Below are 26,515 nucleotides of genomic sequence, written 5' to 3'. Positions count from 1 at the left end.
GGAATGATATCTCTGTGTGTGTGTGTGTGTGTGTGTATATATATAAAAAAAAAAAGGGGGTGGTGATTAATGAAAATGTACTGGAAAATGTGAGATGCTTCTTTCCCATCCTGATTGCTGGACCCCCTCCCTGAAGAGCATTACCACAAACCTTAACAGAAATGGAAATTGTAGAAAACCAGGCTGTACAGGACCTCAAGCAACTTAATTTATGCTTGTGCTGGAGGGCAGGATCACCTTTACCCATACCATTCCTGATAGTCTGATCTTAAAGCCTCTGGTGCTGGACAGTCACAGTTTCCCTGAGGCAGCCTGTTCCTCCTTCCACTGGGCAGGAGGGTGCTTTTTTGGGAGGATCCACATCCTCTTTCTGGTGGCCAGCACTGCACACAGGCCTGTTTTGATGCAATTAAGACTAACCTGCAGGACTGTGGTCTCCAATGGAAGCCACAGTAGGGAGGACGCAGCCTTGGACAGAGACAGTGCTGCAAAACGATGTCCTGAGAGAAAAGCACAGCCTGTGAGGGAAAGCACAGGACTGGCCTCGATGGATTGGAGATGGGGAAAAACATGAAATACTCTTAACATTCAGGGTGCGTGGGAGGGAGGCCAATGAGCCTCCAGGAGCTACGAGAGCGGCTGTCGTGGCATATCTTGATCTCTTCAGACATGAATCCTGGTCACAAAGCCAGGGGTAAAAATAATCCAAAGCTTGTTTGTTTCAGTATTTTTATTAAACAGTGCTCCATTAAGCAGTTGTACACCAGGCCCTGACGCTTCCCTGATCAGTGTACGAACCCTGAGATGTGATGCTGCCATGACACCAGGCTGCACGAACCATCTCCTTTGCAGAAGCAGTGCCCAGGAGAAACCCAGGCTTAGAGCAGTACCCCTACACTGCCATCACACCAGCCAAGCTGAGAGGTAACTTACAGCAGGCCTCATATACTGTTTGATTAGCCAAATCCTGCTCTCAAGGCTATGCTTCCTCCTTTCCAGTCACCTCTCTGTGTTGTTTAGGCCCTGTGAATGATAGGGGATGACCACCACTGAGTCTGCATGAGCTTGAGGCTTCTGACAGGGATGCCCAGCCCAAAGCAGATGAACTTCTCTGTGCTTCAGGCTGTCTTTTGATGAACTTCCAGAAACATGTGATGGCTGGGCTTTGAGGAAACAGGCAGCCTTCCAGGAATGGTTTCTACTCTCTCTGCTGGGGCAGCCCATCCAGGAGGCTCTTGAGGGTCTGCCTATGCTGGCTGTGGCTAGGCTGCCTTGCGTTCAGGCACATGTGAGCTAGCTGTGTTAGTGTGCCAGGTTTGGTCCTCCTGCTTCACTATCGCTGCTGCAGGAGTGCACTGGCTTGGAGGTTGCCCACGCTGCCCTGCAGCTGCTCGCCTGCTCTTAGGTGGCCTGAGGCACTCAGCAGGTGGGCCCTTAAAAGATCAAAACCCACGTCTGCTCTGGTGCAGGCTGGGGAGCTGCCCTCAAACAGCACAAAGTGGTACGGCTGCATCAGTAACTTTCACTGTGCTCAGTGTTTAGCTCATGCTCAGTGCTAAGAAAGTGGTTTACAGCGTTGGGACCATAATTGCTGCAAATTAGTGTAGCATCAGCTAAGGACGGAAAAGCAGATTTACCCCTTGCAAGTATCTGGTCTGCTTGACAGGTAAAAGCTATTTAACGTAGGGCAGATTTTCCAGTTGGAAATGTGTGGTTGCATATCAAACCTACAACAAGCAGTAACAAGTCAAACAAGCGACTCATTTATCCAGGTTCAGGAAAGCTTATAAAACAAAGCACGTAAACAACATCTATACAGGTAATAGGTTAAACACTGACAGAACTCAGTGGAATACATTTCTTTTCCCATGCTGCTGCTGGTGGGCCTAGCACTACCTAACACCTATAATATTCATACGCAATTTTAAATAAAAACTGCAAAATAAACTTTCAGAGCTGAACAGAAGAGACCACACCAGCAAGCATGCTTAGCTCATTTTTAGATTGGAGTTTTCCATTAGATGATCAATGGACTTTTGCAAGGTTTAGCTAAGATGGCAAATAAGCACAAAAGCTAGTGGATTATTGTCAGTCACTAGAAAAAATGCACAAAAGAGCTATACATAGCCTTTGCCTTTAAAGCAGATAGGTGGAAATTCAGGACAAGGCTTTGGCATGACAGTTCCAGCTGTGCCACTTGCAATCTGACATTAAAAAACCATATATAAAGACTCCACAGTCCATCACATTTGCTTCATGTGGAGCAGCCCAGCTACTGAACTGCCTACTGCCTGGGTGCTCAGAAAGAAAACACTTAAAAGCAACTTGCAGGGCAGTAGTCTCAGTTTTTCATCTTTTGTCTTCCAAAGGCAACTAAATTCCTGCAACTATTTGTCAGCACAAAAAAAAAAAAAATTAAATGGCCAAAGTTACATTCAATAGAAAACTTTCTCCCAGGAAATGGGATACAGAAAATAGTAAAAGTCTATAGCCAACAAAATACTGTACATTTTCTCCCTGCTCCCACCTGCAGCCCTGCATTTTTAAGAGACCCCAGTAAAATCGGCATTCTGTCTTTTAAATTGAAACAATGCAATGAGATGACCAGAAATATTAGAGAACTCAGCATGCCCTCAGGAGGATGGATTTACGTTCAGTTAGGTGAACAATGATGAGTTTGGACGAAGGAGAAAGCAGCTTCGAACTGCTTTTCCAAGTGCGGAAGGATTCAGGCTGGAAACTGCCAAGCTCAGATTTAGAGTTCAAATGCGGGGAACTTAGCCTTGGTTGGCACCAGCAGGTCAGCAAGAAAGTAAATCGTTCCAGCCATTCCTGAGGATAAGAAAACACAATGTGCTTCAGAGGGATTCCCTTTGGGCACCCATTTTATCGATTATCCAGGGGGTGAACGAGTCATGAAGACAGAAGAAAGGAAAATGTTTTCAGAAGGACCTAAATAATTTCCAAGGTCTGAACCCAGGTTTCCCAAGCAACTTAGAAACTTCAGTGGGGAAAGCATTTTGAAGTTAATCAAATGTTGAAAAGCACCTGGGAAAACATGATGGGTCTTCCCTCTCCAGCTTCCTCCCTTCTGTTTTACCTGTCCACAGGTTTAACAATCTGAGTATCTTTGGAAAACTTTGGACCCTGTGACATTGCTGCCTCAGGTCCTCACTGATGTAACTGCCCTTGTTCCTTGGCCTGCAGCAAAGCTAGGGAGATTTACGTTAGCTGAGGAACCGGCTCTTTCAGCAATACCTGCTGATGGCAGATTTGGGGGGAGCCATTAGCAGGAGCCACAAGGTGCCATAGGAGCCAACAAAGCTGCCAAAAGCAGCCTCATTTGTTCCTCACTCACCTTTGGAATGGAGCTGGAAAGCCCATGAAGGACTTTAATCCTTAAAAATAGACAGAAAAGAGACTGTCTGAGAAGCCAGGCTACAAATTACCATAAGGTGGACTTTGGCCTGTACCCATTGAAGAATTCCCCTTGGGACCTGTGTGCAGAATTTGTGTGGGAGGCCCAAGAGGACAAGATGCTCCAGCTAAGACATTAGCCTGTACTACAAGAAGACTTCTTCTGGGAAAGGGTAAAAACAGTGAATGCAATTTCCTTCCCATCCTCTACACTGAGTTTTGCAAAGACTTCAATGGAGCATGTATTTGGTTTTCCTTGGTGCTGGACTGGCTCAGATCCAGGAGCAAAACACAAGCATAGAGATGGAGGTTACCTTCAAAGAGAGAGAATGGCGTGTCTGGAGTCCGGCACCCATGTTGACCATAGCTTAAACACCACTCTGCAAACTGAAAAAAGAGGAACAAAAAGTGTTCAAATCTTGTTAAAGACGGATCTTAAAAAAAAATATCACCCTCATCCTCACTATCCCTTGCAGAGCAAGGCTTCTGCAGGATATTCCTTCTGTACTGTGCTGCTGAAGGACTATTCTGGTGGAGCTGGTCAGATCTAGCTCCATCTCTGCCACACTAGAAATTAGGTTTCAAAGGCAAAGGTGGTGACGTAAAAGGCAGAAGTGAATAATCCCCTCTCCCTTCCTTACACAGGCTCTCACCTTGCAGGCCCTGTACAGGTATTTCATGTTCTGAGTGAGGTTGTACAGTGCTAGGAAGCCATAAGCATTGCCAGCTGTCCCGTGACACAGCCCGTAGCCTTTCTTCAGTAACCCATGCTGCCAGATCACTTCAGCACACTGCAGGGCATCATTTAGGTACTGCTGTTCCCCAAAGACCTGCAGAGACAAGAAATATTCCCTCTTGCCGAGGCAATTTCCTCCACACAAAGAGCATCCCTGTGTCAGTGGGGAGGCTTGGGTTAATTAGTTTCTCTCCTACTGAAGTCTTAATGCTGTGACTTTGCTGTCTACTTTAAGGGAGGTTTTTGATACGATGAATGGGGCTGTATGACCATTACTTCGCACACAACTAGTTGTCACCATCGGTCACCTGCAACAGGACACCCCACACAGCTGATGGATATTTTCAGAAATAATTTTTTAAAAGACTAATTTCCGTTTCAGTCAGTGGTCCCTGTGGGGTGATTTCATTGTAACAAGCCATCCTACTCTCAGGCAGGGGGGGTCTCAACAGAGTCTTCTCCATGATGAAGTTCCACATTTAGGGGTCCCCACAGGGTCTTTGCAAGATTTCTGGTACCTTGTAGGCCTGGACAAGCATGTAGATAACACCTGGTGCCCCATGGCACCAGTGGACGAGTAGGTCTCTGGTGTCATTGATGCATGGAGGGTAATTGCCAGATGGGAACTTCAGCTGGCAGACGTAGTCCACGCTGGGTTTGACTGTGTTGTGCAGCTTTACTTGGCTCACTCCAAGGCCAGGCTAAGAGAGAGAAAGTGTTAAATCAGGGAGAATTACCATTCTGTCTCTTCCTAAGAGGCCCAAGATCTGCCTGAAAAGCAGAAACAAAGCCAATTATGGCCACGTTCCCTCTTGCTCCTTGTAAATCAAGTTATTTCTTTGGTCCAGGCTTTCACAAATACCCACTTGGCCCCAGACTGCTCTGCCCTTCGGTAGGGACTTATTTCCAGTCATACCCTTGCATCCTCCGAAACAAAGGCTGCCCCTAGCGTGTCACCTGGCCCTCTAAGCAAGAGGGCTTGCTGCTTCTTTTCCTGAAGATGAGTAGGAATAGTTTCAGGTACCCAGAGTTGGAGTAAAGAGATAAACTGTATAAAAACAGTATTAAGGATGAATACCAGGAATGATCCCTAGCACCTAGAGCATCTCAGCTCTGAGCTGCTGGGCTAGCCCAGATGGAGGGCTGTGATGCTGCATTTTCACAAATGTTTCTGGGTAATTGCAAGGGGGTGACTTCACCGCTGACCTCAGATGGAAGCAAAGGAGTGGCTTCAGCGTCCTCTTCCAATGACACTGCCCCACATGAAATCTGTGCAGTTCTGACTTCCCACGGCAGACTGCAATGAGCACTCTCATCTAAGGATCACACTGTTCCCAGGTTGATAACTTGAAAATTAAAAATCAATACTTGTGCTGTAAAACCATTAGAGATAAAAGTCCAATGTTCTCCTCCCCATATTTCCCTTGTTTGCTTCCCCCAAGGCTTTTTGTGCATCATGCTTGGCTGATCCAGGCTCCTTGTACTTCATACGGCAGAGAAGCATGAAGCCCATGCAGTATTTTATGGGAAACTTACACTTAAAATTCTTTAAAACATCAGCCTGGGAACAAGCTCAGGGACTCGGTGCAAATTTGGGCTCACAGCACACTGCTGTCTTCCCTGTTCCCAGCTAGCCGTTCTGTACTCCTGGGCAATAATCACTTCGCATCCTCCTCTTGCCAAATCTCCTTCTGCTTAAAAAACACCAACCACCCCTTCCTCTCTGAGTCACGTAAGAGGGTTATGTTCACAGGAACTCCGCTTATCCTGTGTATGGGCTTGAACTTTGAGGCTGCTGAAGGGAAGCTCAAATACTTGAAACCTGATGGCTTTTTTCCCACCTGCTGTGAGGGTTGGGTCTAATAAAAGATATCACCTATTTCTATGAACCTTGCTATGTTTACATAATTTGTGTTGCTCAGGTGCCCTTAATGCTTTGAAAATGCAATGTTATTTATTGCTGTTATTTTTCTAAGAGCTTAAGCACTGTAAATTTATGCACAAAGTGACCCACATAGGGGAATTATCACCCTCATTTCAGAGCCAGGGAAGCGAAGATTCCCAGAGCTCCAGCGAGTTGTGCAAAATTGTGAGAAAGACAGCATCAAAGCAAAGAGCCTCTTGTCTTGCCCTGCCTACTTCACGCATGTAGAATTCAGCTACTTTATGAAAGTAAAAAGTCCCTCTTCTTTAACATTTAGATACAGGCCCTGATTTGGAAAGAAAGGCATTTTCCACTTTCCTACTACGAACACAATCTCTTTCGCCATGCTTTTCTTACAGAGATTCTCATTCTGCAATGATCTGAGATTGCTCCAAGTAACTACATCAAAAAATACAGGAAACCCACAGATACCAACAAATGGGAATACTTTATAAGCAATTAACACAAGAGGAGGAAGCTCAGACCCAGCTGACCTACAGGGCTTCATTACGTGAAAATGCTGGTATAATGCAGGCCACATTTCCCTACCGATCACCATGGAAGTGGGAAATTCAATCTCACAGATTTAGAGAAAACAGTTAGAAGTAGGGATGCGTGATCAAACCCAGGAGAAAGTCCATCAGACAAGGGATCTTGCCTAGTCTGACATCACCAAGAGCCAATTCAAATGCTCCTCCTTGTTCAAAGAAACATGAAACAGCTGCTAAAGGCCATTCCCCTCCAGTGCCTCTTACCTGCATGAGATAGTAGTAAATCCCAGCCAAACCATGGGCTGCCCCTACATAGTACTCCTGGTACCACTCATACATCAGTGGGCTCTTTGCTGTAAAGTTCCTCCTTTTGGCCAAGCTCTCTCCTGAGGCTACAACGGCTTCACAGACCTGTGGATGGGAACAGATTGTTGTGGTTTAACCCGGCAGGCAGCTAAACACCACACAGCCGCTCGCTCACTAACTCCCCCACAGTGGGATCAGGGAGAGAATCGGAAAAAAAAAAAAGTAAAATTCGTGGGTTGAGATAAAGACAGTTTAATAGGACAGAACAGGAAGGGAAAATAATAATAATAATAACAACAATAATGATAAAAGAATATACAAAATAAATGATGCACAATGCAATTGCTCACCACCTGCTGACCGATGCCCAGCCAGTTCCTGAGCAGTGATCGCCACCCCCCAACTAACTCCCCCCAGTTTATATACTGAGCATGACATCACATGGTATGGAATACCCTTTTGGCCAGTTTGGGTCAGCTGTCCTGGCTGTGCCCCCTCCCAGCTTCTCTCTGGCAGGGCATGAGAAGCTGAGAAGTCCTTGACTAGTGTAAGCACTACTTAGCAACAACTAAAACATCAGTGTGTTATCAACATTACTCTCATAATAAATCCAAAACACAGCACTGTACCAGCTACTAGGAAGAAAATTAACTCTATCCCAGCCGAAACCAGGACACAGATGCAGGTGAGAGAAATGCTGCTGCCTTGGACACAGCACAGTGAGTATCCTGGTACAGAACAAAACAGTTGTTTTTCTGCCCAAGCAAAGGGAAGAGTGTTGGTGAGGGAGTGAAATGTATGCCAATTCAGTACTGCCTATGGATTTATATGGATGGCGGGGGGTGTGTGGTGCTTTGCCCCTTTGGAAGAAGGGCAGCAGGGATACCATGATGTGGTTTCTCCCTTGTTGCCAGAGTTCTCTACATCTAGTGTTGATTTTTACCTGCCCAAAGATGAGCTGCGTGGGAAGAGGCAGCTAACAAATCAGCAGAAGCCACAGTACCTGCTGAATGTGACTTTGAGGTATCTTTTCCTCTCCGAAGTGCTTGTTCACAAATATCAGTGCATAGAGATAGCCCATGCGCCCATACAACAGTTCATCTGGCACTCGTGGGTCAAGCTTGTGTAGATGGAGCAAACTACAAAGAAAAATTCACATGGGAGAGATTAGAGGACACACAAAGCCATGTAACCAAGCAGTAAGACTAGAGCTCAAAAACGTGGTTTGTTCCTTCATGCTGCCCATGCCCTGGGAGATGTCAGGCCAGTCTCTGGGTCTCAGCCTTCCAGCTATGCAAGGTGCGGAGTCCGTCTTTCCCCTCTGCTTTTTGTTTGGGTTATTGCTTTAGTCTGCTCAGCTCTTTACAATGCAGTTGTACTACATGCTTGTTTCTTAGAGCACCAGCGCTGGGAAAGCTACTTATGGGGAAACCTGGGCTATAGGAAACAGTCAGCATAAAGTTGCTGACTGCTCAGGAAAGGCTGCCCACCATTACTTCCCTGTGATGCTGTTGGCAAGGCAGACCCTCTGCCAAAAATTAGTATTTTCAAACTAAACTGGTATGTGTTTAATTTGGCTGCCCAAGGAATTCTAGAAAGTCAAACTAGTGCTGATGGTATGTGGAAAAATCTCACCCGTTATTCTCAGAAGTCCTGACAGAAAAGCCCCTTTCTCTCCATGCCCACAAGTGGCCAGGGCTACACTGTCAGTGGAGAAAGAGGTGCCTCCATAAGCTAAAAATCTAGGTGAGAGGTGGGGAGAAGCAGCTGGAAACGTTGTTTAAAATCAAGCCTCTGCAGCACACGTAAGAAATCTTCTCTAGGGAGAGTTGAGCAATAGTGGGGACACCTCAGCAGAGTGTGAGTGCTGTGGGCTGTATGTGGTGCAACCCCACATTGAGGACTGCCTGGTCGGCACCAGGCTTTAGCCCACAAGTGCAGAGCGAGACATCTGCTGGAGTCAGATATTTTCTTTGCCATTTTTCTATTATCATGTTGCCAAGTTGGTGATACTCCTGTAGTGCTAACAGAGACGGACAGCTCTTCACACTGGTGCTTTATAGCCCAATTCACTCTCGATGCAATTTTTCCTTTATTTTGCCTCTCATCACACTTCCAACAAGGCTAGATATTCTTCCCTGTCAGAGCAGCAGACAGGGATGTGACTGGGTTTGGCTTTATTTTTCTGTTAACCCCTGAGACAGCAATCTGAAAAATGCCGTCACTTTTAAAATACCAGCATAAGTGGTTTCACGGCTGTTCCCTCAGCTGCTTCCTGCTGTGGCTGCAACAGGGAGAGGACTAAGAAACCAGCCAGGAGAGCTGGGTGTGTGCAGGGCTTCCCTGTCACAGCAGCGCAAGGAGCAGAAAAGGCGCCCTGGCAGCCTTTGCCCCTGGGCAGAACAATGTGTTGCAAAGAAGCAACCAAATGTCCAGAATACCCTCGGAGGAGAGAGAGGATGCTGGGCTGTGACTCCCCATGGCAGGAAATTTTCCCTTGGCACTGGACTCAAAGTGAGCAGGGATATTGAAGGAGAAAGGAGAGAGCAGTGTCTCAAGGTGGATTGGCCCTCTCTCCTCATGTACCACTTGAGGTGTGCATTGCTCCATGGGGGAGATTTCTCGCAGATTAAACCCAAGAGAAAGACTTTACATCCAAGACTAGGAGTAAGCAGGGGTCCCTCTCTCAGCTGTGTGGGCTGAAAGGAAAGCCCTGCTGCCTCCTCACGTCCCCTGTCCCTAAGTCCAAGGAAGGCAGATGAAGAGGAGGGTTTCCAAGGAGGAAAACAGTGTTTCAACAGATGGACTCTGCCCAGCAGCAGGCTAGCCAGAAGAGATGCTGGCTGGTGATGTTGTTCAGCTCTGAGATGTCAGGGAAACGTCAGGTGCAATAGAAGGATGGGTGGATAAACAGTAATACCCATGGTAGGGATTTTCTGAGATCTGGATGCGAAATCTTTTCATGGGGAAATCTGGAGCAGCTGGAGCTACTATTCTTGCTCCTTATTCATTATTGCTTATACCTCTAGCTGCTTTCCCAGCCAGGATAATCAGGGGAGGAAGCCTGCCAGTGGTTTCTGTTGTTTTTGAAATGTGGGGCAGGGCTGCGTGGCATGTGTGCAGCAAGAGATCACTGGGATGCTGGTGGACTGATTGCATGCAGAATGCATTTCTCAGGTGCGAGGGGGTAAATCGAGGTCCCTGAAGGGAAGAGCCACTCCTGCTCACATATCAGCCTATTACCTCAACCATCAAAAATCAATAGTTTCTGGACAGAGGGAAAGCGAGGCAGCTGTAGAGCAAGATGGAATTTTTGTATGCCACTGGCTCTAAAAGCAAACCTTTGACCTTCTGAATTGGTGGGAGATGGCAGGGAAAAGAAGGCTCCTGGAACACGGCTCACGTTTTCACAGGCTCTTGGAAAATGGGCTGCTGAAACGTTAGTCTCTCCAGACCATAAAAGCACATTTGTTGGTCATGAACTCATTTAGGCAAGAGCAAGGAGCTAAGAAAAAGCAAGCTTCTGTCTCTTCCACTGCAGGTAAAACCTGGCTGATGGATTCTCTCCTCAGGCTCTGTAAAGATGAGGTGCTTTAAAAGACAGAACAAAACGGAGAAAGGCCCTCCTTCTCCGCAGCTGTAATACAAGTGCACTTTCTATGTGTGGGAATGGGAATCTCACTAGCGGACATTCCTGAGTTTGACTTTAATGAGCAAACACTGTACCACCTGGCATGACAAGGCACTTAAGCAGAAAACAACGGAGAAAGGAATGTGCAGCTGGAAGGAGAAAAACAAGATAAAGACCATGAAGGCATTTCGCATGATCAGAAAGAACGGGCCAATCTGCTAGAGCATAGATGCGCGTGAACACAAGGCTGTAACCTATCTGCAAGCTGCAGGTAGCGCGTGTCCATAGTACATAACTATATAAGCCTTGTTATAAGTATGAATAAACGAGAATGACCATACTCATATTGGGATCTGTCATTACTCCGGAATCGCACTCCCGCTCCGCCGTCGACACTGAACAAAGGGAAACTCCGACATCTGGTAGCAGAGGATGGTTCGGCGCGCCTCTTCGAGACTGCGGTAAGAGCAGCGAGAGAAGGGGAGTGGGAGAATAGCGGCTGGGAGTTGTACTATCCCGATGATCGGAGGGGGATAAGATAATGGAGTAGTCTGGCCAACTGCCTCCCAGTGAGCGACCGCTATCATGGAAATAGAGGCGGCAGCGGCGTTGCTCGCAAGCATCCTCTCAAAGAGAGGGATTGAGACAACGGTAAAGCAATTATGTACGTTGATTAAATTAGGACAACGTTGGGGACATTTTAAGGACAGTCAAACTATTTTTTCCGACCTTGAGTGGCGAGAGGTTGGCAATACTATGTGGGAGCAGACTATCACGGGGGACGAAAAGTCAAAGAAGGAGATTAAAACAGTGCGGGAACTATGGAGGTCTGTGTCAGAGACTTTAAAAGCCATGAAAGCTGAAAGAAAGGTGGCTTGTGCAGCCACTCAAATGCTAGCCCCAGAACCCTTGCCTGATAGACCGAAGAATACAACATCTGGACTGTTTCGGTTCTTTGGGCCGTCTGCAGTCCGAGGCATGTCGGGTACCCCCAAACGAACTGCCTTGGAAGCCAAGTATAGTGTTCTGGGGGGTGACGGCGCTTCTGAACTGCATGAAACCTACCCTCCGCTTACGGACTGCAAAGATGCAGAAACTAGCGGTAACGGGGCCCCTCTTTCACCTGAGGCGGTCGCGGAAGAGGGACGACCCGGGGAGGAGGAGCGGCTAGTTCCGTTAACCCCTCCCTGGCCAACAGCCCCGCCTCTAGGAGTCTCTTCAGGTGCGTCTACTCCACCACAGGGTGACAGCAAAGCACAGAGTATGGCTGAGACTAATGAGCTCCTGAAGAAGGTAGTGCAACAGTTACAGGACTTAACAATTACAGCCCAGAGGGGAGGAATGGAGCACCTGTCCGGGGCATCAGGGGAATCCCTACCCCCTTGCCTCTCTGGACCACCAGCGACGGTTCAGCCCAGACGCTGGAGCGAAGTGGCTAGAGACGCTATGCTGGACGGGCAGTGGCAAGCGGCATCCAGCTTGGGGGCGAGTGCTTTTCCTGTGCTGCAAGAGAATAACGGCAATAAGTGGGTGCCTCATGATTGGAAAATCCTACAGCAAGCAAAAAACACTGTGTCCCAGTATGGGATAAAATCAGAAGCTTCACGTCAAATTGTAATCTGGATCTTTTCGGCTGACCCGATGTGCCCTGCTGACTGCCAAAACCTTATGAGGCTTTTATTGTCACCTACGCATATTTGTTGTGGGGGTCGGAGTGGTCACGGCGGGCGGCGGGTGCTGCGGCACGGCATCAAACGCAGGGGGATCCCCTCTATGGGATTACCGCGGAAATGATAACGGGGATGGGAAGGTTTAACGATATTAATGCTCAGTTGGTCTTTCCTATTGCTTTGTTGCAGTTGTCTGCCAGACTGGCACTAGACGCCTTTTTAGCCTTACCCGGTTCGTCCGCTCCATCCCTTAGTTCTGTACAGCAAGGTGCCACTGAAGTGTATAGTCATTTTGTCGATCGCCTGTGGGGGGCGGTAAGGGATCATCCAGATTTGGGGGAGGATAGCAAACAGCAAATGTTTCAAATTTTAGCTTTCGATAACGCTAACAGTGCCACAAAAAATATATTAGCCACCCTGCCAAAAGGCGCAGGAGTAGAGGACATGCTCATGAGAATGGAGCGTGCTCAAATTAAGAAACAGACTGAAGTGATGGCTGCCACACTACAAACCGCCATTAAGGAGGTAATGGACCGGTCTGGGTGCCCAGCAGATCTGTGAAGCCTGCGTTATCATCAGGACAAAGAGAATCAGAGGACCCGTAACCGCAGAACTTAGCTCATGCAATGAGCTTTCCAAAAACGGCGGTTTAAAAAAAAAAAAAAAAAAAAGAAAAAAGAGGGGAAAAAAAAAAGAAAAAGAAAAAGAAAAAAGAGAAAAAAAGAAAAAAAAGAGAAAAAAGAGAAAAAAAGAAAAAAAAAAGAGAAAAAAAGAAATAAGATAAGTTGTTTAGAGTGCCTACGGTGTGTACCGTGAGTATTGTGTCAGTGTTACCATTGTGATAAGAAGTGGTGGGCCCGGTGCATGCGCGCACAAAGGTGGTGTGAAACCTGCTATCTGAAAGAAATAGTGCTGTATAGAATATTAATAACCACTGGACACGAAATAGTTAATACGCCTGTTTTCGCTGAGAGTAGCCATAAGTGGATTAGCTCAGTCCACGAAAACGCCAAATTGATTATTGTTTGTGGGATTGAATGTAAAAAAAAAAAAAAAAAAAAAAAAAAAAAAAGTTGTTTGACGTGCTTGCAGAATGATGGGAAACAGCGAAGATCTAATGTCAAAGGCGATTCGCCTAGAAGGGAAAACAGTGAGCCGGGCAGATGTGATCGTAATTGGGCTAATCTTAATAATCCCAGGGTTGGCAACTATACATCGCATTAACCCAAGGGAAAATATGTGGGTAACCTGGGCAAATAAAACAGGGCAGCCCGCGTTTTGCCTTTCCCTCGCCTCAGCAACTGAGCCGTTTAGGACTTGTTTGTTAGGTATGCCTGGATATAAGGAGGGTGACTTTGCCGGGTTCAGTAATGGCAGCTGTACTGATGTGACAACAGAGGTTATTGAAAAATTACTTGCAGATCAGGATAGCTTGCGCCATGCGATTTTGCAGTATAGAGCCGCTATTGACTTTCTGTTATTAGCACAAGGGCATGGGTGTGAGGATTTTGAAGGGATGTGTTGTATGAATCTGTCTGACCATGGGGAGTCAATCCACAAACAGCTACAATGGTTAAAGGACCACGCCAAGAATATTCAACAAGATCAGGGGTTATTCGATACCTGGCTTAAGAATATATTTGGGGAACTGCCATCTTGGATAATAAGTTTAATAAAAGAAAGCTTACGCATTTTAATTGTTATATTAGTAATAAGTATATGCTCTTGTATAATTTTTAGCTGTGTGAAGAAAGCAATTATGAAAATTGTTAATCAAGTCTGGGTTGCTCAAAAACAAGAAGGGGGAATTGTGGAGGAATGGCTGATACAGCAGGGGCACGATCTAGTATCCCTGAGCAACCCATGTTTTAAACAGTAGCAGGGGTATGCTGACAAAGACGGCTGGTGTCCTTGACCGTCCTTCCCTGGGCAGAAGAAGGAGCCTCGCCACGTGATGAACAACAAAAGTGGAACAACACCCGGGATGGGGAGGGGGCAGAGATCGGCGGGACCAGCCTGCAGCTACCAATGAGAAGGGTGTTGTGAGCGCGTGCCCAGCCACCCCACCCGTTCCGGTGAATGATGGGGGAGTGGCCGGGGAGAAAGACCCCCTGGCTGCTGCGTTTGCAGACTTGCGGGTATCAGACAGCTCCTCCTCGTGGCTGGTTAAAAGGACTAGCCAAGCTAGGAGGGATATGTGTAATAGTATTTATATGCATTTTGTTTTGTGTACCCTGTTTGTTGCAATGTATACGAAAAATGATTGAAAGATCGGTTTCAGCAGTGTTTCTAGTAAAACAAAAAGGGGGAGATGTGGGGATGGGAATCTCACTAGCGGACATTCCTGAGTTTGACTTTAATGAGCAAACACTGTACCACCTGGCATGACAAGGCACTTAAGCAGAAAACAACGGAGAAAGGAATGTGCAGCTGGAAGGAGAAAAACAAGATAAAGACCATGAAGGCATTTCGCATGATCAGAAAGAACGGGCCAATCTGCTAGAGCATAGATGCGCGTGAACACAAGGCTGTAACCTATCTGCAAGCTGCAGGTAGCGCGTGTCCATAGTACATAACTATATAAGCCTTGTTATAAGTATGAATAAACGAGAATGACCATACTCATATTGGGATCTGTCATTACTCCAGAATCGCACTCCCGCTCCGCCGTCGACACTGAACAAAGGGAAACTCCGACACTATGCACTTCACCGCATAACTTAGCAACTGTTCTGTAACTGAATAGCATACTCAAAACCCACTGAAGAGTTTTGATTAAGGGAGCTATTTCTCAAAGAAATACTCTCTTTTTAAAGGTAGCATGGTCAGGCTAACTGCTCTGGGAATCAGTGGCAGAGTAAGGACAGTATAACTGTTCCTTCGAGAAAGCCACATTTTTCTTTTTTCCTCCTCTCAGATGTACGAAGAAATCAATTTCCAGGGCTCCGACTTTATTATGCCATTAGATGGCAGTGCAGAATTAATCATGAGTTTCCATTCTGCCACAAAACTGTAGGCAGAACAGGAGGGATATGGGGAGGGGAGAGCTACAGCAAGAAAACATGAACTAGGGATTTTTCACAACTTGGGGCTTATGCATTGACCACAACTGGCCAGTACTGTTTGACAGATTAGTTCCCTTTTTGTTAGCAAATATATTAATCATAGTGAGATTCACCACTTTGACACGGTATTAAGCAAAACTTAAACCACAGATTATTTCAAGAATAAAGAAAAGAGTTCTGTCCTCAGACTGACCATATCCACATAAACCAGAAGCTATTCTTAGTTAAGGGAGTGGGAACTTGGCGTCCAAACCATACAGACATCTCTGATTCCCACCCATGGCTTTTTTAATTGGTATTATGCATCACTTGCTCATGGCTGTTTAAGGGCACTCAGTGTTGTTCTGAAGTGTCAGGGGTTTTGTCTTGGTTTTGTGCTGACCACATGTAAATGGAAACTCTTTACAGGACTGTTTCTCACATTCTCAAAACTGATCTCCCTTAAGCAAGAAAAGCTTGCAACTGCATCTCCTTAACTTTTTTCCTTCCTCAGCCACATGCCAATCTGACTGTAGAACTGCTTGTTTGTCCTTCTCTTAAGTACCCAACAAAAATACATTTGAAAACAGTTGAGGAAAGGCAGGAAATAGAAATAAATGAATCATAACCAGCTGCATTCAGCAGTTGAAAGGGATGCTGTCAATCTTAGGTTTAAGTCAAAGTCAACTAACAAATAGCAAGTGGAAACGAGTGACAAAATTCATCTAATAATCCTGCCACATTTCTCCTTTTCATCAAAATGGCTGTAAAGCTAAATTCAAGGGTTCTGAAAAAATACCAAACCTCACCTTCTGGGTTTTTCTAATTTTGGCTTTTTTTTCTTCCTGTGTTTATCGGGATTATTTTTAAGATGGCAATACCAGCTGAACAATATCCTTGCTCCCCAGCCTGCAGGCTGCTAGGCAAGTGTGTTTGTCCTTAAGCTAGCTCTTTCCCCAGGACAGAACAAGTTTGTACTGCCTTGCTAAGTTACTGGATTCTCTCTCACATAAGACTGCAACAAAATGTATTCAGGCTTGGCAGAGAGTGCCTGGTACAAGCCCAGACTAGCTCTATGAGCAAGAGGAACATTAGGTCAAAGACATAACCAAGCGTTTTACCGAGTGATGCAGTCTTCTGACTGCTTCTGGTTCTGCAGTTTGTGGTAGATGACAGCAGCCACTGCCAAGGGCCCGGCATCTCCACACAAGAAAGTGATGGATCGTCTTGTCAGACAGCTCAGGCTCTTCTTCATGTACTCGTGGGCCACCTGAAGGTAGGCTGGGTCTCCATACACATCATACAGGTGCAAATACAGCAAAGCAATGCCTGCAAAAGGAACATAAAGGTTGCACCCACCAGAAAAGTTTACCCTTGCTGTTATGTGCCCTGGCTGTTTTAATGAAACTAAAAGCCTGGCCCTCAGCCCTCATCTAGGGCGTAAGCTTTCTAGACAGGCTTCTCGGGCACAACCAGGGACATAACCCACAGCTGCAGCATCCACAGCTTCTTTTCCTGCTTTGTGACCTCCTTGTACCTGATGCTGGTCATTAGTGGACTGCAGGTCAAGACAAACAGCAGTGTCTGACCCAGGAGGTGCTGGAGGACAGCACAGCTTCTGATACACAGGTTACATACAATTTTAGTAGTGAGGAGCAAAAGATGAGACCTAGACAAACCCACCTAAATCTACCAATTGTACCTGGGACTGTTGCTAAACAGTGGAGGGGGGAAAAAAAAAAAATCATCTTTGGGCAAGATGGTACTCGTGGCAGAGCAGTACTGAGTTGTTACCCTATCTCAATTATTTTTTCCCATGCCAGGAGGTAAAGGGCTGGGTCACTTAGCGTGGTTTGGATTTTAAAAAAAGTGACACGTCATCAGCACTGAGAAGCAGCACCCTTAAGACATCCTACTTGGCTATTTTTTTTTTTTTTTCCCTCCCACTGGAAAGCACCAGCAAGGTTGTTACAGCTCCCTGGACATCTCCTGCTGCTGGGCAGGTCCCAAGCCCTACACCAAGGACTGGTGCATCCTGCCCGACGCTCCTCTGCAGGACATCATTCATGAGATCAGCCCTTGTCTGAAACATAAACAGCTACCTGGAACGCTGGAAAAGGCTGCATGGTCCTCCCTGGAGGTTTTCAATGGGCTGGCCAGCTACAGAAACAACTCCGCTACTGAGAAGTCACATCAATTGCTGTCCTTTGCCTCTGTCTGCCCTGTCTTCGTCCAGCTTTTGAAGCTTTTAGTAGGTAACCAAGGAGTCCTCGGTAAGTCTGTGTCTGAAAGGTCTGCCACATTTGAACCATCCTTCTGATCTGGAAGGCATCCTCAGACCTGCACTGGAGAAAGCTACTGGCCTACATCACTTTGAGAAAAGCTTAACCGTTTCTAGGAAGACTCAGGTCCTGTGTTTAAGCCTATCTCTGCACATTTTGATGTGGTAAGGTGAGGGGGTGCAAGCATGCTGCAAAATTACTTTCCATGGTACTGAGGACAATTTTAAATTTAGATCATCTTCCCACTTTGCATGGGTAATCTCCAAAGCTTCGTGCTACAGACAATTCAATTCCACATGTATATTAAGAGCAGATTTCCATTTCCTGCTGAAGCTAATAACCTTGTCCTCTCTCTAAGCAGTTCAGTGTTAGTATTTCCAGAAAGAGCTCAGATGTACGGTGCTATCACTCAAGTCTATAAGGATGTGGATATGAAGCCCTTCTTTAAAGGGGAACCCTCCTCTTCCAGCTAGCAAATGTCAAGTGACTCTCCTTGATTTATTTAGACCTACCACAGCTTCTAGAATTTAATAGGCCTGATAGCTGTCTGAGCACAACTTGCACTTTTGACTTACTTGCTTTAATATACAACTTTTTGCTTTATAAGTAGCTTCTATTCCCACTGCCATCATACCACCCTAATTATGTACATAACTACCATGCTAAGACCACTGCTAGGATTGAATTCTTAGAAAGTAAATGTCTCAGCATTGTTTTCCTCTGACTTCTTTGCCTCTCCTCTTTTAAAACATTTCTCGTCCCCTTTCCTCCCAGGCCCAAGCATCTTTGGAAAAGACTCCAAGAAACCACTGACCTATACTAAAGGATGGAAGGGATGAGTTGCTTCCCCAAATCATTAATTTTTCCTTTTTCTTTAAAACCCAAAGGCCTTACAAACTGAATCTAAAGCCAATTTTCTCAACTCATTCCTCAAGGAATTCATACTCCCAAGCTGATCAGAAGGGCACAACGCAGTGCTGCCTTCAGCCCGCTGCTTGCTCTGTTGCTATCTGTGAGCCCAAAAGTAGGGAAGACCTGCAGAGGAGGGCAGGCCCATGTATAAAGAGGCAATGTTTACAGATGTATGTAGAGGGATACAAAATGCAGTCACCTGTGTGGGGAATATCCTATATTGACCTGTGTGCCAAGACGTAGGCAGCATATTTCAGAGGCAGTGCAGTTTGGAGATAAGAGAGTTTCCACCCGATGAACTTGGCTCAGCTAGGCAGTGTTGCTCTGCAAAAGCTATTCCACAGTTCTGCCTCACTCCCTCTCCAATAATACCTTCCTCAACCCAACTGACCAGGTAGGGTTTGCTGACTGACTGGGTGTTTGTTTGGCATGCTTTAAATGCTATACAAACATGGCATCATCAGTCAAATGGGGCTATGTAAGCAGTGGATCCGCTCCATTTCTGTGTGCCCTGGAGGTCTGTGGTCAGTGTCCCAGTTGGAAATGTGACCTGTTTTTGTGACCTCTGAGACTCCTGATTGTTTCCAGCAGAACTGCCATGCAGTGGCTGCCTGTGGCCTGCTACTGCCAAAGATGTATGGCCTTTGTTCTGTTTATTGGTTACTGTTGGACCTTCTTCTCTGTAGTTTCTCCAGACTTGAAAGTTTTTTGCTCCTTGCAGTGTAAGACCTGCTGCATAGCCACCTGTGATGGAGAATGCATCAGACATCACTTGATGGTGCAGGACTGCAGTGAACACATGTGCTACTGACAGCATATCCTTTAGCAGGGCTCTGATGACTGAAACTGCCATCTCCAGTGTGCAGGAAGCAAATACACTGGAGTGTTAATGCCTGAGGTGCTTGCTCACTGCAGGGAATCAGGAGGCAAAAATCAATTCTGCATGTCTCACAAAGCCTGTTTATTTAACATCTTCAGTAGGACAGTAAACAACATCTCTCTCCTCTTGCCATCCTGAGTGAGCAGTATTGTAGATGCAGAGGGGTGCTTTGCATTAGAGATTTCTTTTGAACGGGGCAGAGGAGGAGACTTAAATGTACATAGTAGAAATGGAATTGTTTGCAACAGCTGCACCAGTTGGCTAGTGCTGATGGCCCTGACTTTAGCAACCATTGCTTTCAACAGAGCAGACATTGCTGGAGATACCAGAAAAGTTCTTGCTCAAGAGCTAAAGCACTGCAGCAGGTTGAAAGAATATCTCATCCATATGACCATTCTGTTGATCAAAGAGAAGTAAAGCTGTGCCTCAACTTCCCTGCAAGTTTAGACTTGTTCTTTGTGTTGGATTGCACTACCATTGCAAACAGTTCTGCTGGTGGGAGAACAGCAGCAGTGGGACAAAGCTTCCCCTTCACACTGAATAGAGTGGATAAAAGTGAGAGGACGCACTGCTCGGTGTCAGCTCCACTAGCATGCCTCCTTGTCTACCAGGAGCTGAGCTGCAATGTGGTCCTTTCACAAAGGACACTAGGTTGCCACAAGAGGAGATTTCTTGACCTAATTTGGACCAGTTTCAAACCTGCCATCTGCAGTAATAAAGAGCTCAGAGATCTTGCATTAACCCAGGGAAATAAGTCAGCCGGCACGCTCAAAGCAGGATGTCAAACACAGAGGGAAGAAGCGGAAACGTATCTCTGCACATAGTGATGAAGCCTGATGGTTTCTAGTGAGAAACCTGATGTCATTTTAATGAGTCAGGCACGGGGTAAAAGTTACAGAGGGGGTGGCATAGCGTTACTGCCCAGCTCAAAGGATAATAAGCATCTTTTCTGGTGCAGACGCATGGGATGTTATCTTGCGCTCATAAATGCATGCCAAAGCCATGCTGAATGGGACAGAGACATCTTCTCTGGAGGGCTGTATCATCCCATGTTCAGAACTGCCTGGGGAGCCACAGGTGCATTTTACTACAGCTTGTAGCTTGCCTTCCTAGCACATTGTGGGACATGGGGCATTTCTCAGGATGCCTCAGCTTCTCCAGCCTTAAAACCTGGGTAACAAAGCTTCTTTTGTAAAACTTTTTACAAAAGAAGCTTTCCCTCCCAAAAACCCCCAAACAAAAAAACCAGCCCAGCCCAAAACAAAACTACCCATTACCCCATCACAGAATACTACAACAAATTAGGTTAGAAGGAATCTGTGGAAGTGATCTGATCCAACCCTCTGAAAGTAAGGCCAACTTCAAATTCACATCTCATTGCTCTGAGCCTTGTCCAGTCAAATACTGACTATCTCCAAGAACAGAGATTTCACAGAAACTATCCACCAAGCACTTGGCAGGAATGCGGTTTATGTGGGTAACACAAGGCACTCTATTCTCTCTCATCAAATGCAGCCTCACTGCCTCTGATTCTGTAGGGATTATCTGAGGATTTCTGTTTTTCTGAACAGAACTCTCTTAAGGAGATGCAAGTTCTCTGGGTTCTGAGGTTAAAACTAAGGTATTGCTCTAAAGTGAATGAAAGGTGTTTTTCCAGAAGCTTTCCTGAACTGGTACGGTCAGAATTTCTATCCATTCTTAAATGGCTTTTCTTTCATCTGGCGTGTCTTTGAAGAGTCCTTTCAAAAGGCAACTCAGGCCTGCTCCTCATCTCCACTTGCCAACAGGCCAGCCAAAAGCTGTGGGTGGGGCAGGCCAGCTGGACTCACCGGTCTGTTTCAGAGGCCCTCGAGCTCTGAAAGCCATGACTATGACATTGCTAGAGAAGCGAATGCTCGCATGGGAAACAAATTCCAAAGGCACTGCCATAATGTGGAGGAAGGGGAATCTCTCCCTTATATACCATTTCAGGTGGCAGATCACCTCATCATCTTGGAAGGACACAACAGTCCAGCAGGCACCGGATGGACTTGGGAGCTTCCTAGCTTCTGCAGTCAGTTAAGAGGTGACAGGAGTGAAGTCAGACTCCTTCCATTCCTTTTCCATCATCTATGCTCCCAGTCAAGGTAGTCCTTGGAGCAAGGCCTCTTGCACTATGAGAAATACCAACACACGTGTATGTACTCTTCGGCATCCTCACGCTAATCTATTTGAAAATGGATGAGGCAGTTGTACTTCTGCCAGGATTTGAACTGCTTCCGATTCAGAATTAGCTTACGGCAGTTTACCTTCCCTCAGTCAACACTTTGATACCAGTGAAACAGATTAAGACCACAAAAGCTCTTACAGCAGTCTAGCTAAACTGATTAAAAGACAAAACAGAACATAACAGCCGACTCTGGTCTATACCCAGGCATGTACCAGGTGTTGCCTACGGGCCCCTGATCTCTATGGGGAACTGAATGAAACTGTAACAAGCCGATTCAAATGTGTTTTGAGGGCATTCAGCCCTATGCTGGATAATCTTGATCCAAAGTGTGTTTTCACTGCCTCTGAGCTGAAAATACAAGTCCTTCCCTCCCTCTGCTCCAACTTTATGTGCCAAGAAGCCGTGGCTTCCCTGGCACAAATGCGGGCCGGGAGAACAGAGCTCTGTCAAGTGTGTTGGGAAAGAAACAGGCACCAAAGTAAAATGCCAGCATATGCTGTGTATTACTGGGTGTAATGTAATACACTCAAGTATCTTACATTTCACGCAGAGTTTGCACTAAGAGAGACACATTTCAAATCTCTCTTATTAGTGGCCACAAGAGTGCGGGCTGATTTCAAGACTGCTGGGCAATGATTTACATGAGAAGATACTCAACAAGCCTTTTCTACATAAGCAATTACAGGAAAAAGCTGCTGTCTTGGCCCAATTAATTTTGTCTCTGGAAACCAGCCCTGAATAAATTAATATAACTAGGATTAGAAAAGAAGGGAGAGTGACAAAGATACAGTGTAATATCTGCAAACTTCACTTCGCTGGCTGTGACCTGCAGGAAATCTGTCCATGGGTTTTTTCTAATCCTATTAGCCAAGGCGAGAAGGTTGTGTGCCCAATGAGGAGCACACAGATCCCTGGGAGGAAAAGAGAAGAACCCCTCTTGAGAAACTCCCTTCCAAATAAAAACAAGCTGAAATCCTACCAGAGCTCTCAACCACTGTTTCACAACTGCAGTCGCTTTCCAACATGAAGCTCCTTAAGGCCACCCTAAGGAAGACAACATGGTCTCTGGGGAAAGGTGTTAACCTTCTCCACGCAGACTTTCAGAGTACTCCTAACATCAGCTAATTGTCCTCCTGCTTTATCTCCTGAATTATTCTGGCCAGAGGTAGACTCTACCATCATGCCAAGTAGCACCCTCACGACCGAAAACCATCTTTACGTATGGAGTGCTTTTCATTTGAGGGGACCTCAGAGCAGGGTCACACAGCCTCCAAGACTGAACCTGTCTCACAAGGTGAAATCAGTCAGCACTGAACAAAAATGCATAAATTCACAAGCAGCAGCAGCAGAGTGCTGCCAGGCAGCAACTGATGAAATCAATGTTCTCCCACGCTGGAATTTAATACTGGCATCCTAGCATTTCTTATGAACTGCTCTAGAGTGCTCTCAGTGCCTGTCTACCTCGCTAAAATTTTTAAGCGGGCATTTCTGGCATTGCTGCCATCAAGCTGCAACATTAGTTTAGCACCAACGCAATGAACACCATTCTCCCAAGCAAACTGTTGGCATAAGTTCCATAGCATCCAAGCGCAAGCCAGCCACACCCAGATTGTAATGTAGAAAGCTGCCATTTAGGATCACAGTTTATTGCCAAAAAAAAAAGCAGCAGCAAAAAATCTTGCAGCAAGCATGAGATTAATTGCAACTACCCCAGCGTCCCTCCCTAGAGCCTGGCACAGCACAGGAGGCAGGAAAGCTGACAAAGCACACAGCAGTAGCCAAGGATGAGGCGGCAGAGAAAGGTGAGTCCTCCCTGGCTCCAGTGGGTAGGAATAGGGAGGGGAAGGCAGGGCATGCTCCCAAGGAAGGAAAACCAGGTTAAAAATGCAGAACAGGAGAAAGACAAGCTCCTGGAAGCTTTGCACACAAGAGTTAGTGTGAGGAAGGCTTCCATCCTTCGTTATACTCACGTTTGCATTTCTGCTCCTTCCAGCACGTACTGGAGCAGAACTAGCCCTGGCTAAGTGGAGGGGCACTACCTGGGGAACAGGAATGGAGCAACCTGCCAATCAGACAATGTCATAAGATAAAACTCAGCCCAAACAGAAAAGATGAACATTATCTCAGGCCATAAGCTCACCGCTGCCATATGCAAGAACTCCTTGCAGGTAAATGACCTACCATGCGCACCTGCCTACTTCACAGAGCACTGGTTTACTTGTCACCATCCCCACCGTGGCCAGATTTGGAGCCAGTCCCTTCGAAGGCTCCCATGTTTGCTCTCAAGCAGGTGCTGGCTTTCTCTGTTGCGTAAGTTTGGCACTATTAACCAAGAGAAGACCGAATCCTGCCCTGCAACACTACAGTCTTCCCTCCGCAGCTTGAAACCTGCTCCAAAACTGGGGAGTCCCAAGAAAGAGCCCCATGTTTCACTGGATTAAAACATGCAGAAGAAGCAGTGTTCTTGACATGGATCTACTGTGATCATTCAAACAGCCAAAAAAACCCCACGGTCTGCCTTGGCCTGACCTAGAAGTCTGCTCCAGAGAGCTCCTGCTCCATCCCATCCGATTGGCCACCCTACCTGCCCAGCCAGTGTACGTGGTGCAGTCCCGCGGGTCGGCAGACTTGAGGCCCCTCTCCATCTGCTGGAGCAGCTCCCTGATTTTGTTATTCAGCCGCTGCGTGAATTCGGGGGTCAGCTGTGGAGAAAAAAACCCCACCAAACGTGAAGCAAACACTGGCAGGCAGATGGGGTCTTGGTAAGCTGGAGGTACCCGGAGGGTGCACAACCAGGGACCCGGGTGTTTTTAACCTGACAGGTCTCTGCTAGAAACCCTTGGGTACCTCAGGACCAGGCTGGGCTCCTGGCTGCCTAGCTTGGCTTCGCGGCCGGGGCGGGAGCGGGCCCTTCCCGGGGACGGCCGCCGCGTTGAAGCGCGGCGGCCGTCCCCGGGAAGGGCCCGCTCCCGCCCCGGCCGCCTCACCCCGACCCCACTCACCCTCCCGGCGGCGTCGAAGTAGCCGGTGGCCAAGGACTTGTCGTAGTCCGCATACGGGTTAGGAAGCGCCCGCTGCGCCATCATGGTGCCGCCGTCCCCGCTTCGCTCCGCCCCGGAAGAGAGCGGGTGTCGGTATAATTCCCTCCGCTGCTGCTGTTCCTCTTGCGCCGCCGTGCTGAGGCGCCGGTTCAGGCCGCACCGTGGGGTTTCAGGGGCTCGGGGGGAGGGGGGGAGTTAAAGGCCCCTTGCAGCTGGCTCTGTGGGGCTTGCAGGCTCCGTGGGGTTTAGAGGCTCTTTTCGGTTGACCCTGTAGGGTTTAGGGAGTGCTTTAGGATTTAGGGGTCCCTTGTAGCTGGCCCTGTGGGGTTTAGTGGCCCTTTTTTTTTGCTGACCCTGTGGGGTTTAGGGAGTCCTGTGGGGTTTAGAGGCCCGTTGCAGCTGGCTCTGGGGGGCTGAGGAAGCTCTGTAGGGTTTGGGGTCCCCTGGCAGCTGACCCTGTGGGGCTCAGAGAGCCCTGTGGGGCTTAGGGACCCATTGTAGCTGACCGTGTGGGGTTTAGGGGCCCCTTGTGGCTGGCCCTGTGGGGTTTAGGGAGCCCTGTGGGGTTTAGGGGCCCATTGCAGCTGGCTTTTTGGTGTCGAGGGGCACTGTGGTGTTTAGGGGTCCCATGTAGCTGGCTTTGTGGGGTTTAGGGAGCTTTGTGGGGTTTAAGGGTCTCATGTGGCTGCCCCTGTGGGGTTTAGAGGCCCTGTGCAGTTTGGTTCAGCTGGCCCTATGGGGCTTGCAGGCTCTCTGGGGTTTGGGGCCCCTTACAACTGGCCTTGGGGATTTTGGGGTCTTGTGAGGATGGGCACCATGTGGTCAGCCCTGCAGGGCTGTCGCCCCCTGGGTGCCATGCCCAGCTGGTGCAGGTGGTGGCAAAGGGTCAGTCCAAGGAACGTGTTGAATCCTGCTCCGCTCCAGCGGAAGTAGTTCCTCACCCGGGTTGGGGCCAGGCCTGGACAAGTGACAGGGGCTTTCCCTTGCTGTCCCCTGCAGAGCCACTGTGTCTCACCCGTGCCAGCTGAGCCATGTCTTCTTCGTGACTGGAGGCTAGGTCCTTGTGACTCATAACCCCGAGCAATGTAACTTGTCCTCCTGCTTTTCATCCCAAATGCCACATAGCTGTGATGCCCTGGTGACATGGGTCTCCCTGTAGTCGTCCTGTGGTGGTGTGCCCCTGTGCAGCCAGCCATATACAGTGTTCCTTTGGCTACGGGGTAGCATTCATTGTGCTAAGGTGTCCTCGTGTGCTGTATTTCTGAATCCAGGCCTTGCTGCCTTTCTGCCTGGTGTAACACTGTGCCCAGCTCCCCTTTTCCTGACCCTGTAGACCTGAGACAGGTTGTGACATCCCTGCTTGGGGTCTGGCTCACTGAAGTACATGACAGGCACAGCTTTGGGGCTCCCCAGCACTTCTAGTTCTGCAGGCTTGCCTGTGTGTTTCTCGGGGAAGCACAAATAAACGTGGCTGAGCTTGAAGCTCTTGGTGGCTTGTAGAGGTCTAAGTGCAGTGGCACTGCCTCTTGTAGGAGCTGAATCCATCTGGGTGGGTTTAGGGGAAACAGCTGCTCTAAGAATTTACCTTTTGGTGGTGATCAAGAGCACGCATGGGAATACATTAGGCTGCTGCATTCATGCTTAGGACAATTGTATTATATAAGGGATTCTGTTTTTCTGTCCATATGTCCATTCTTTATTACAATCTGTAAAATCAGAGCTCAAAGAAAAGAAAAAAAATTATTGCAGGAGATGGTGAGAAATAAGCAGAAAAGAGGGAATACCAATTATGTTCACTTTCAGTTCTTTTTTCACTCAGCTATTCCTTGTTTAGTGAATTTCGATCATGTCAACATTGCCTTGCATTCAAGGCAGGGAGATGGACTGTGCAGCTTTAGTATTCAGAGACGCAGCTCTAGCATCAGCAAAAATAACATGGACTCTTCTGCTTACGGCCAAATTCACAGCCCTG

The 26,515-nt window shown here is 47.2% G+C and overlaps 2 protein-coding genes across 2 annotated transcripts in view; one reads left to right on the top strand and one right to left on the bottom strand.

The window, feature by feature from the left end:
- Positions 1 to 712: 712 nt before the first annotated feature.
- On the bottom strand, positions 713 to 24,609 carry LANCL1 (LanC like glutathione S-transferase 1). The gene is made up of 9 exons (XM_076342113.1): positions 24,505 to 24,609; positions 24,087 to 24,204; positions 16,341 to 16,548; positions 7,878 to 8,013; positions 6,833 to 6,979; positions 4,672 to 4,854; positions 4,071 to 4,247; positions 3,732 to 3,804; positions 713 to 2,832 (listed from the first exon to the last, which is right to left on the bottom strand). Exons 1-9 carry the CDS (start codon positions 24,586 to 24,588, stop codon positions 2,756 to 2,758), a joined length of 1,203 nt encoding a protein of 400 aa, XP_076198228.1. The 5' UTR covers positions 24,589 to 24,609; the 3' UTR covers positions 713 to 2,755.
- CPS1 (carbamoyl-phosphate synthase 1) overlaps positions 24,587 to 26,515 on the top strand; it is a 119,849-nt gene continuing 117,920 nt past the window's right edge. The window contains exon 1 of the mRNA XM_076340592.1: positions 24,587 to 24,636. Within this exon, the coding sequence (XP_076196707.1) occupies positions 24,587 to 24,636 (50 nt within the window). The remainder of the gene's footprint in view (positions 24,637 to 26,515) is intronic.

The sequence above is a fragment of the Aptenodytes patagonicus genome, chromosome 6 (genome assembly GCF_965638725.1).
Source record: "Aptenodytes patagonicus chromosome 6, bAptPat1.pri.cur, whole genome shotgun sequence".
Lineage (NCBI taxonomy): Eukaryota > Metazoa > Chordata > Aves > Sphenisciformes > Spheniscidae > Aptenodytes > Aptenodytes patagonicus.
Note: the sequence above shows the minus strand (reverse complement) of the source record. Positions and strands in the feature narration are given on the sequence as shown.

What these genes read in the sequence shown, in the direction of transcription:
- LANCL1 (XM_076342113.1), bottom strand. Translation starts at nt 24,588, where the DNA reads ATGATGGCGCAGCGGGCGCTTCCTAACCCGTATGCGGACTACGACAAG. An exon ending in ACTTCGACGCCGCCGGGAGG is followed by an intron (nt 24,205 to 24,504) that starts GTGAGTGGGGTC and finishes TTTTCTCCACAG; the next exon opens with CTGACCCCCGAATTCACGCA. An exon ending in GCCATTCTCTCTCTTTGAAG is followed by an intron (nt 2,833 to 3,731) that starts GTAACCTCCATC and finishes TCTTATCCTCAG; the next exon opens with GAATGGCTGGAACGATTTAC.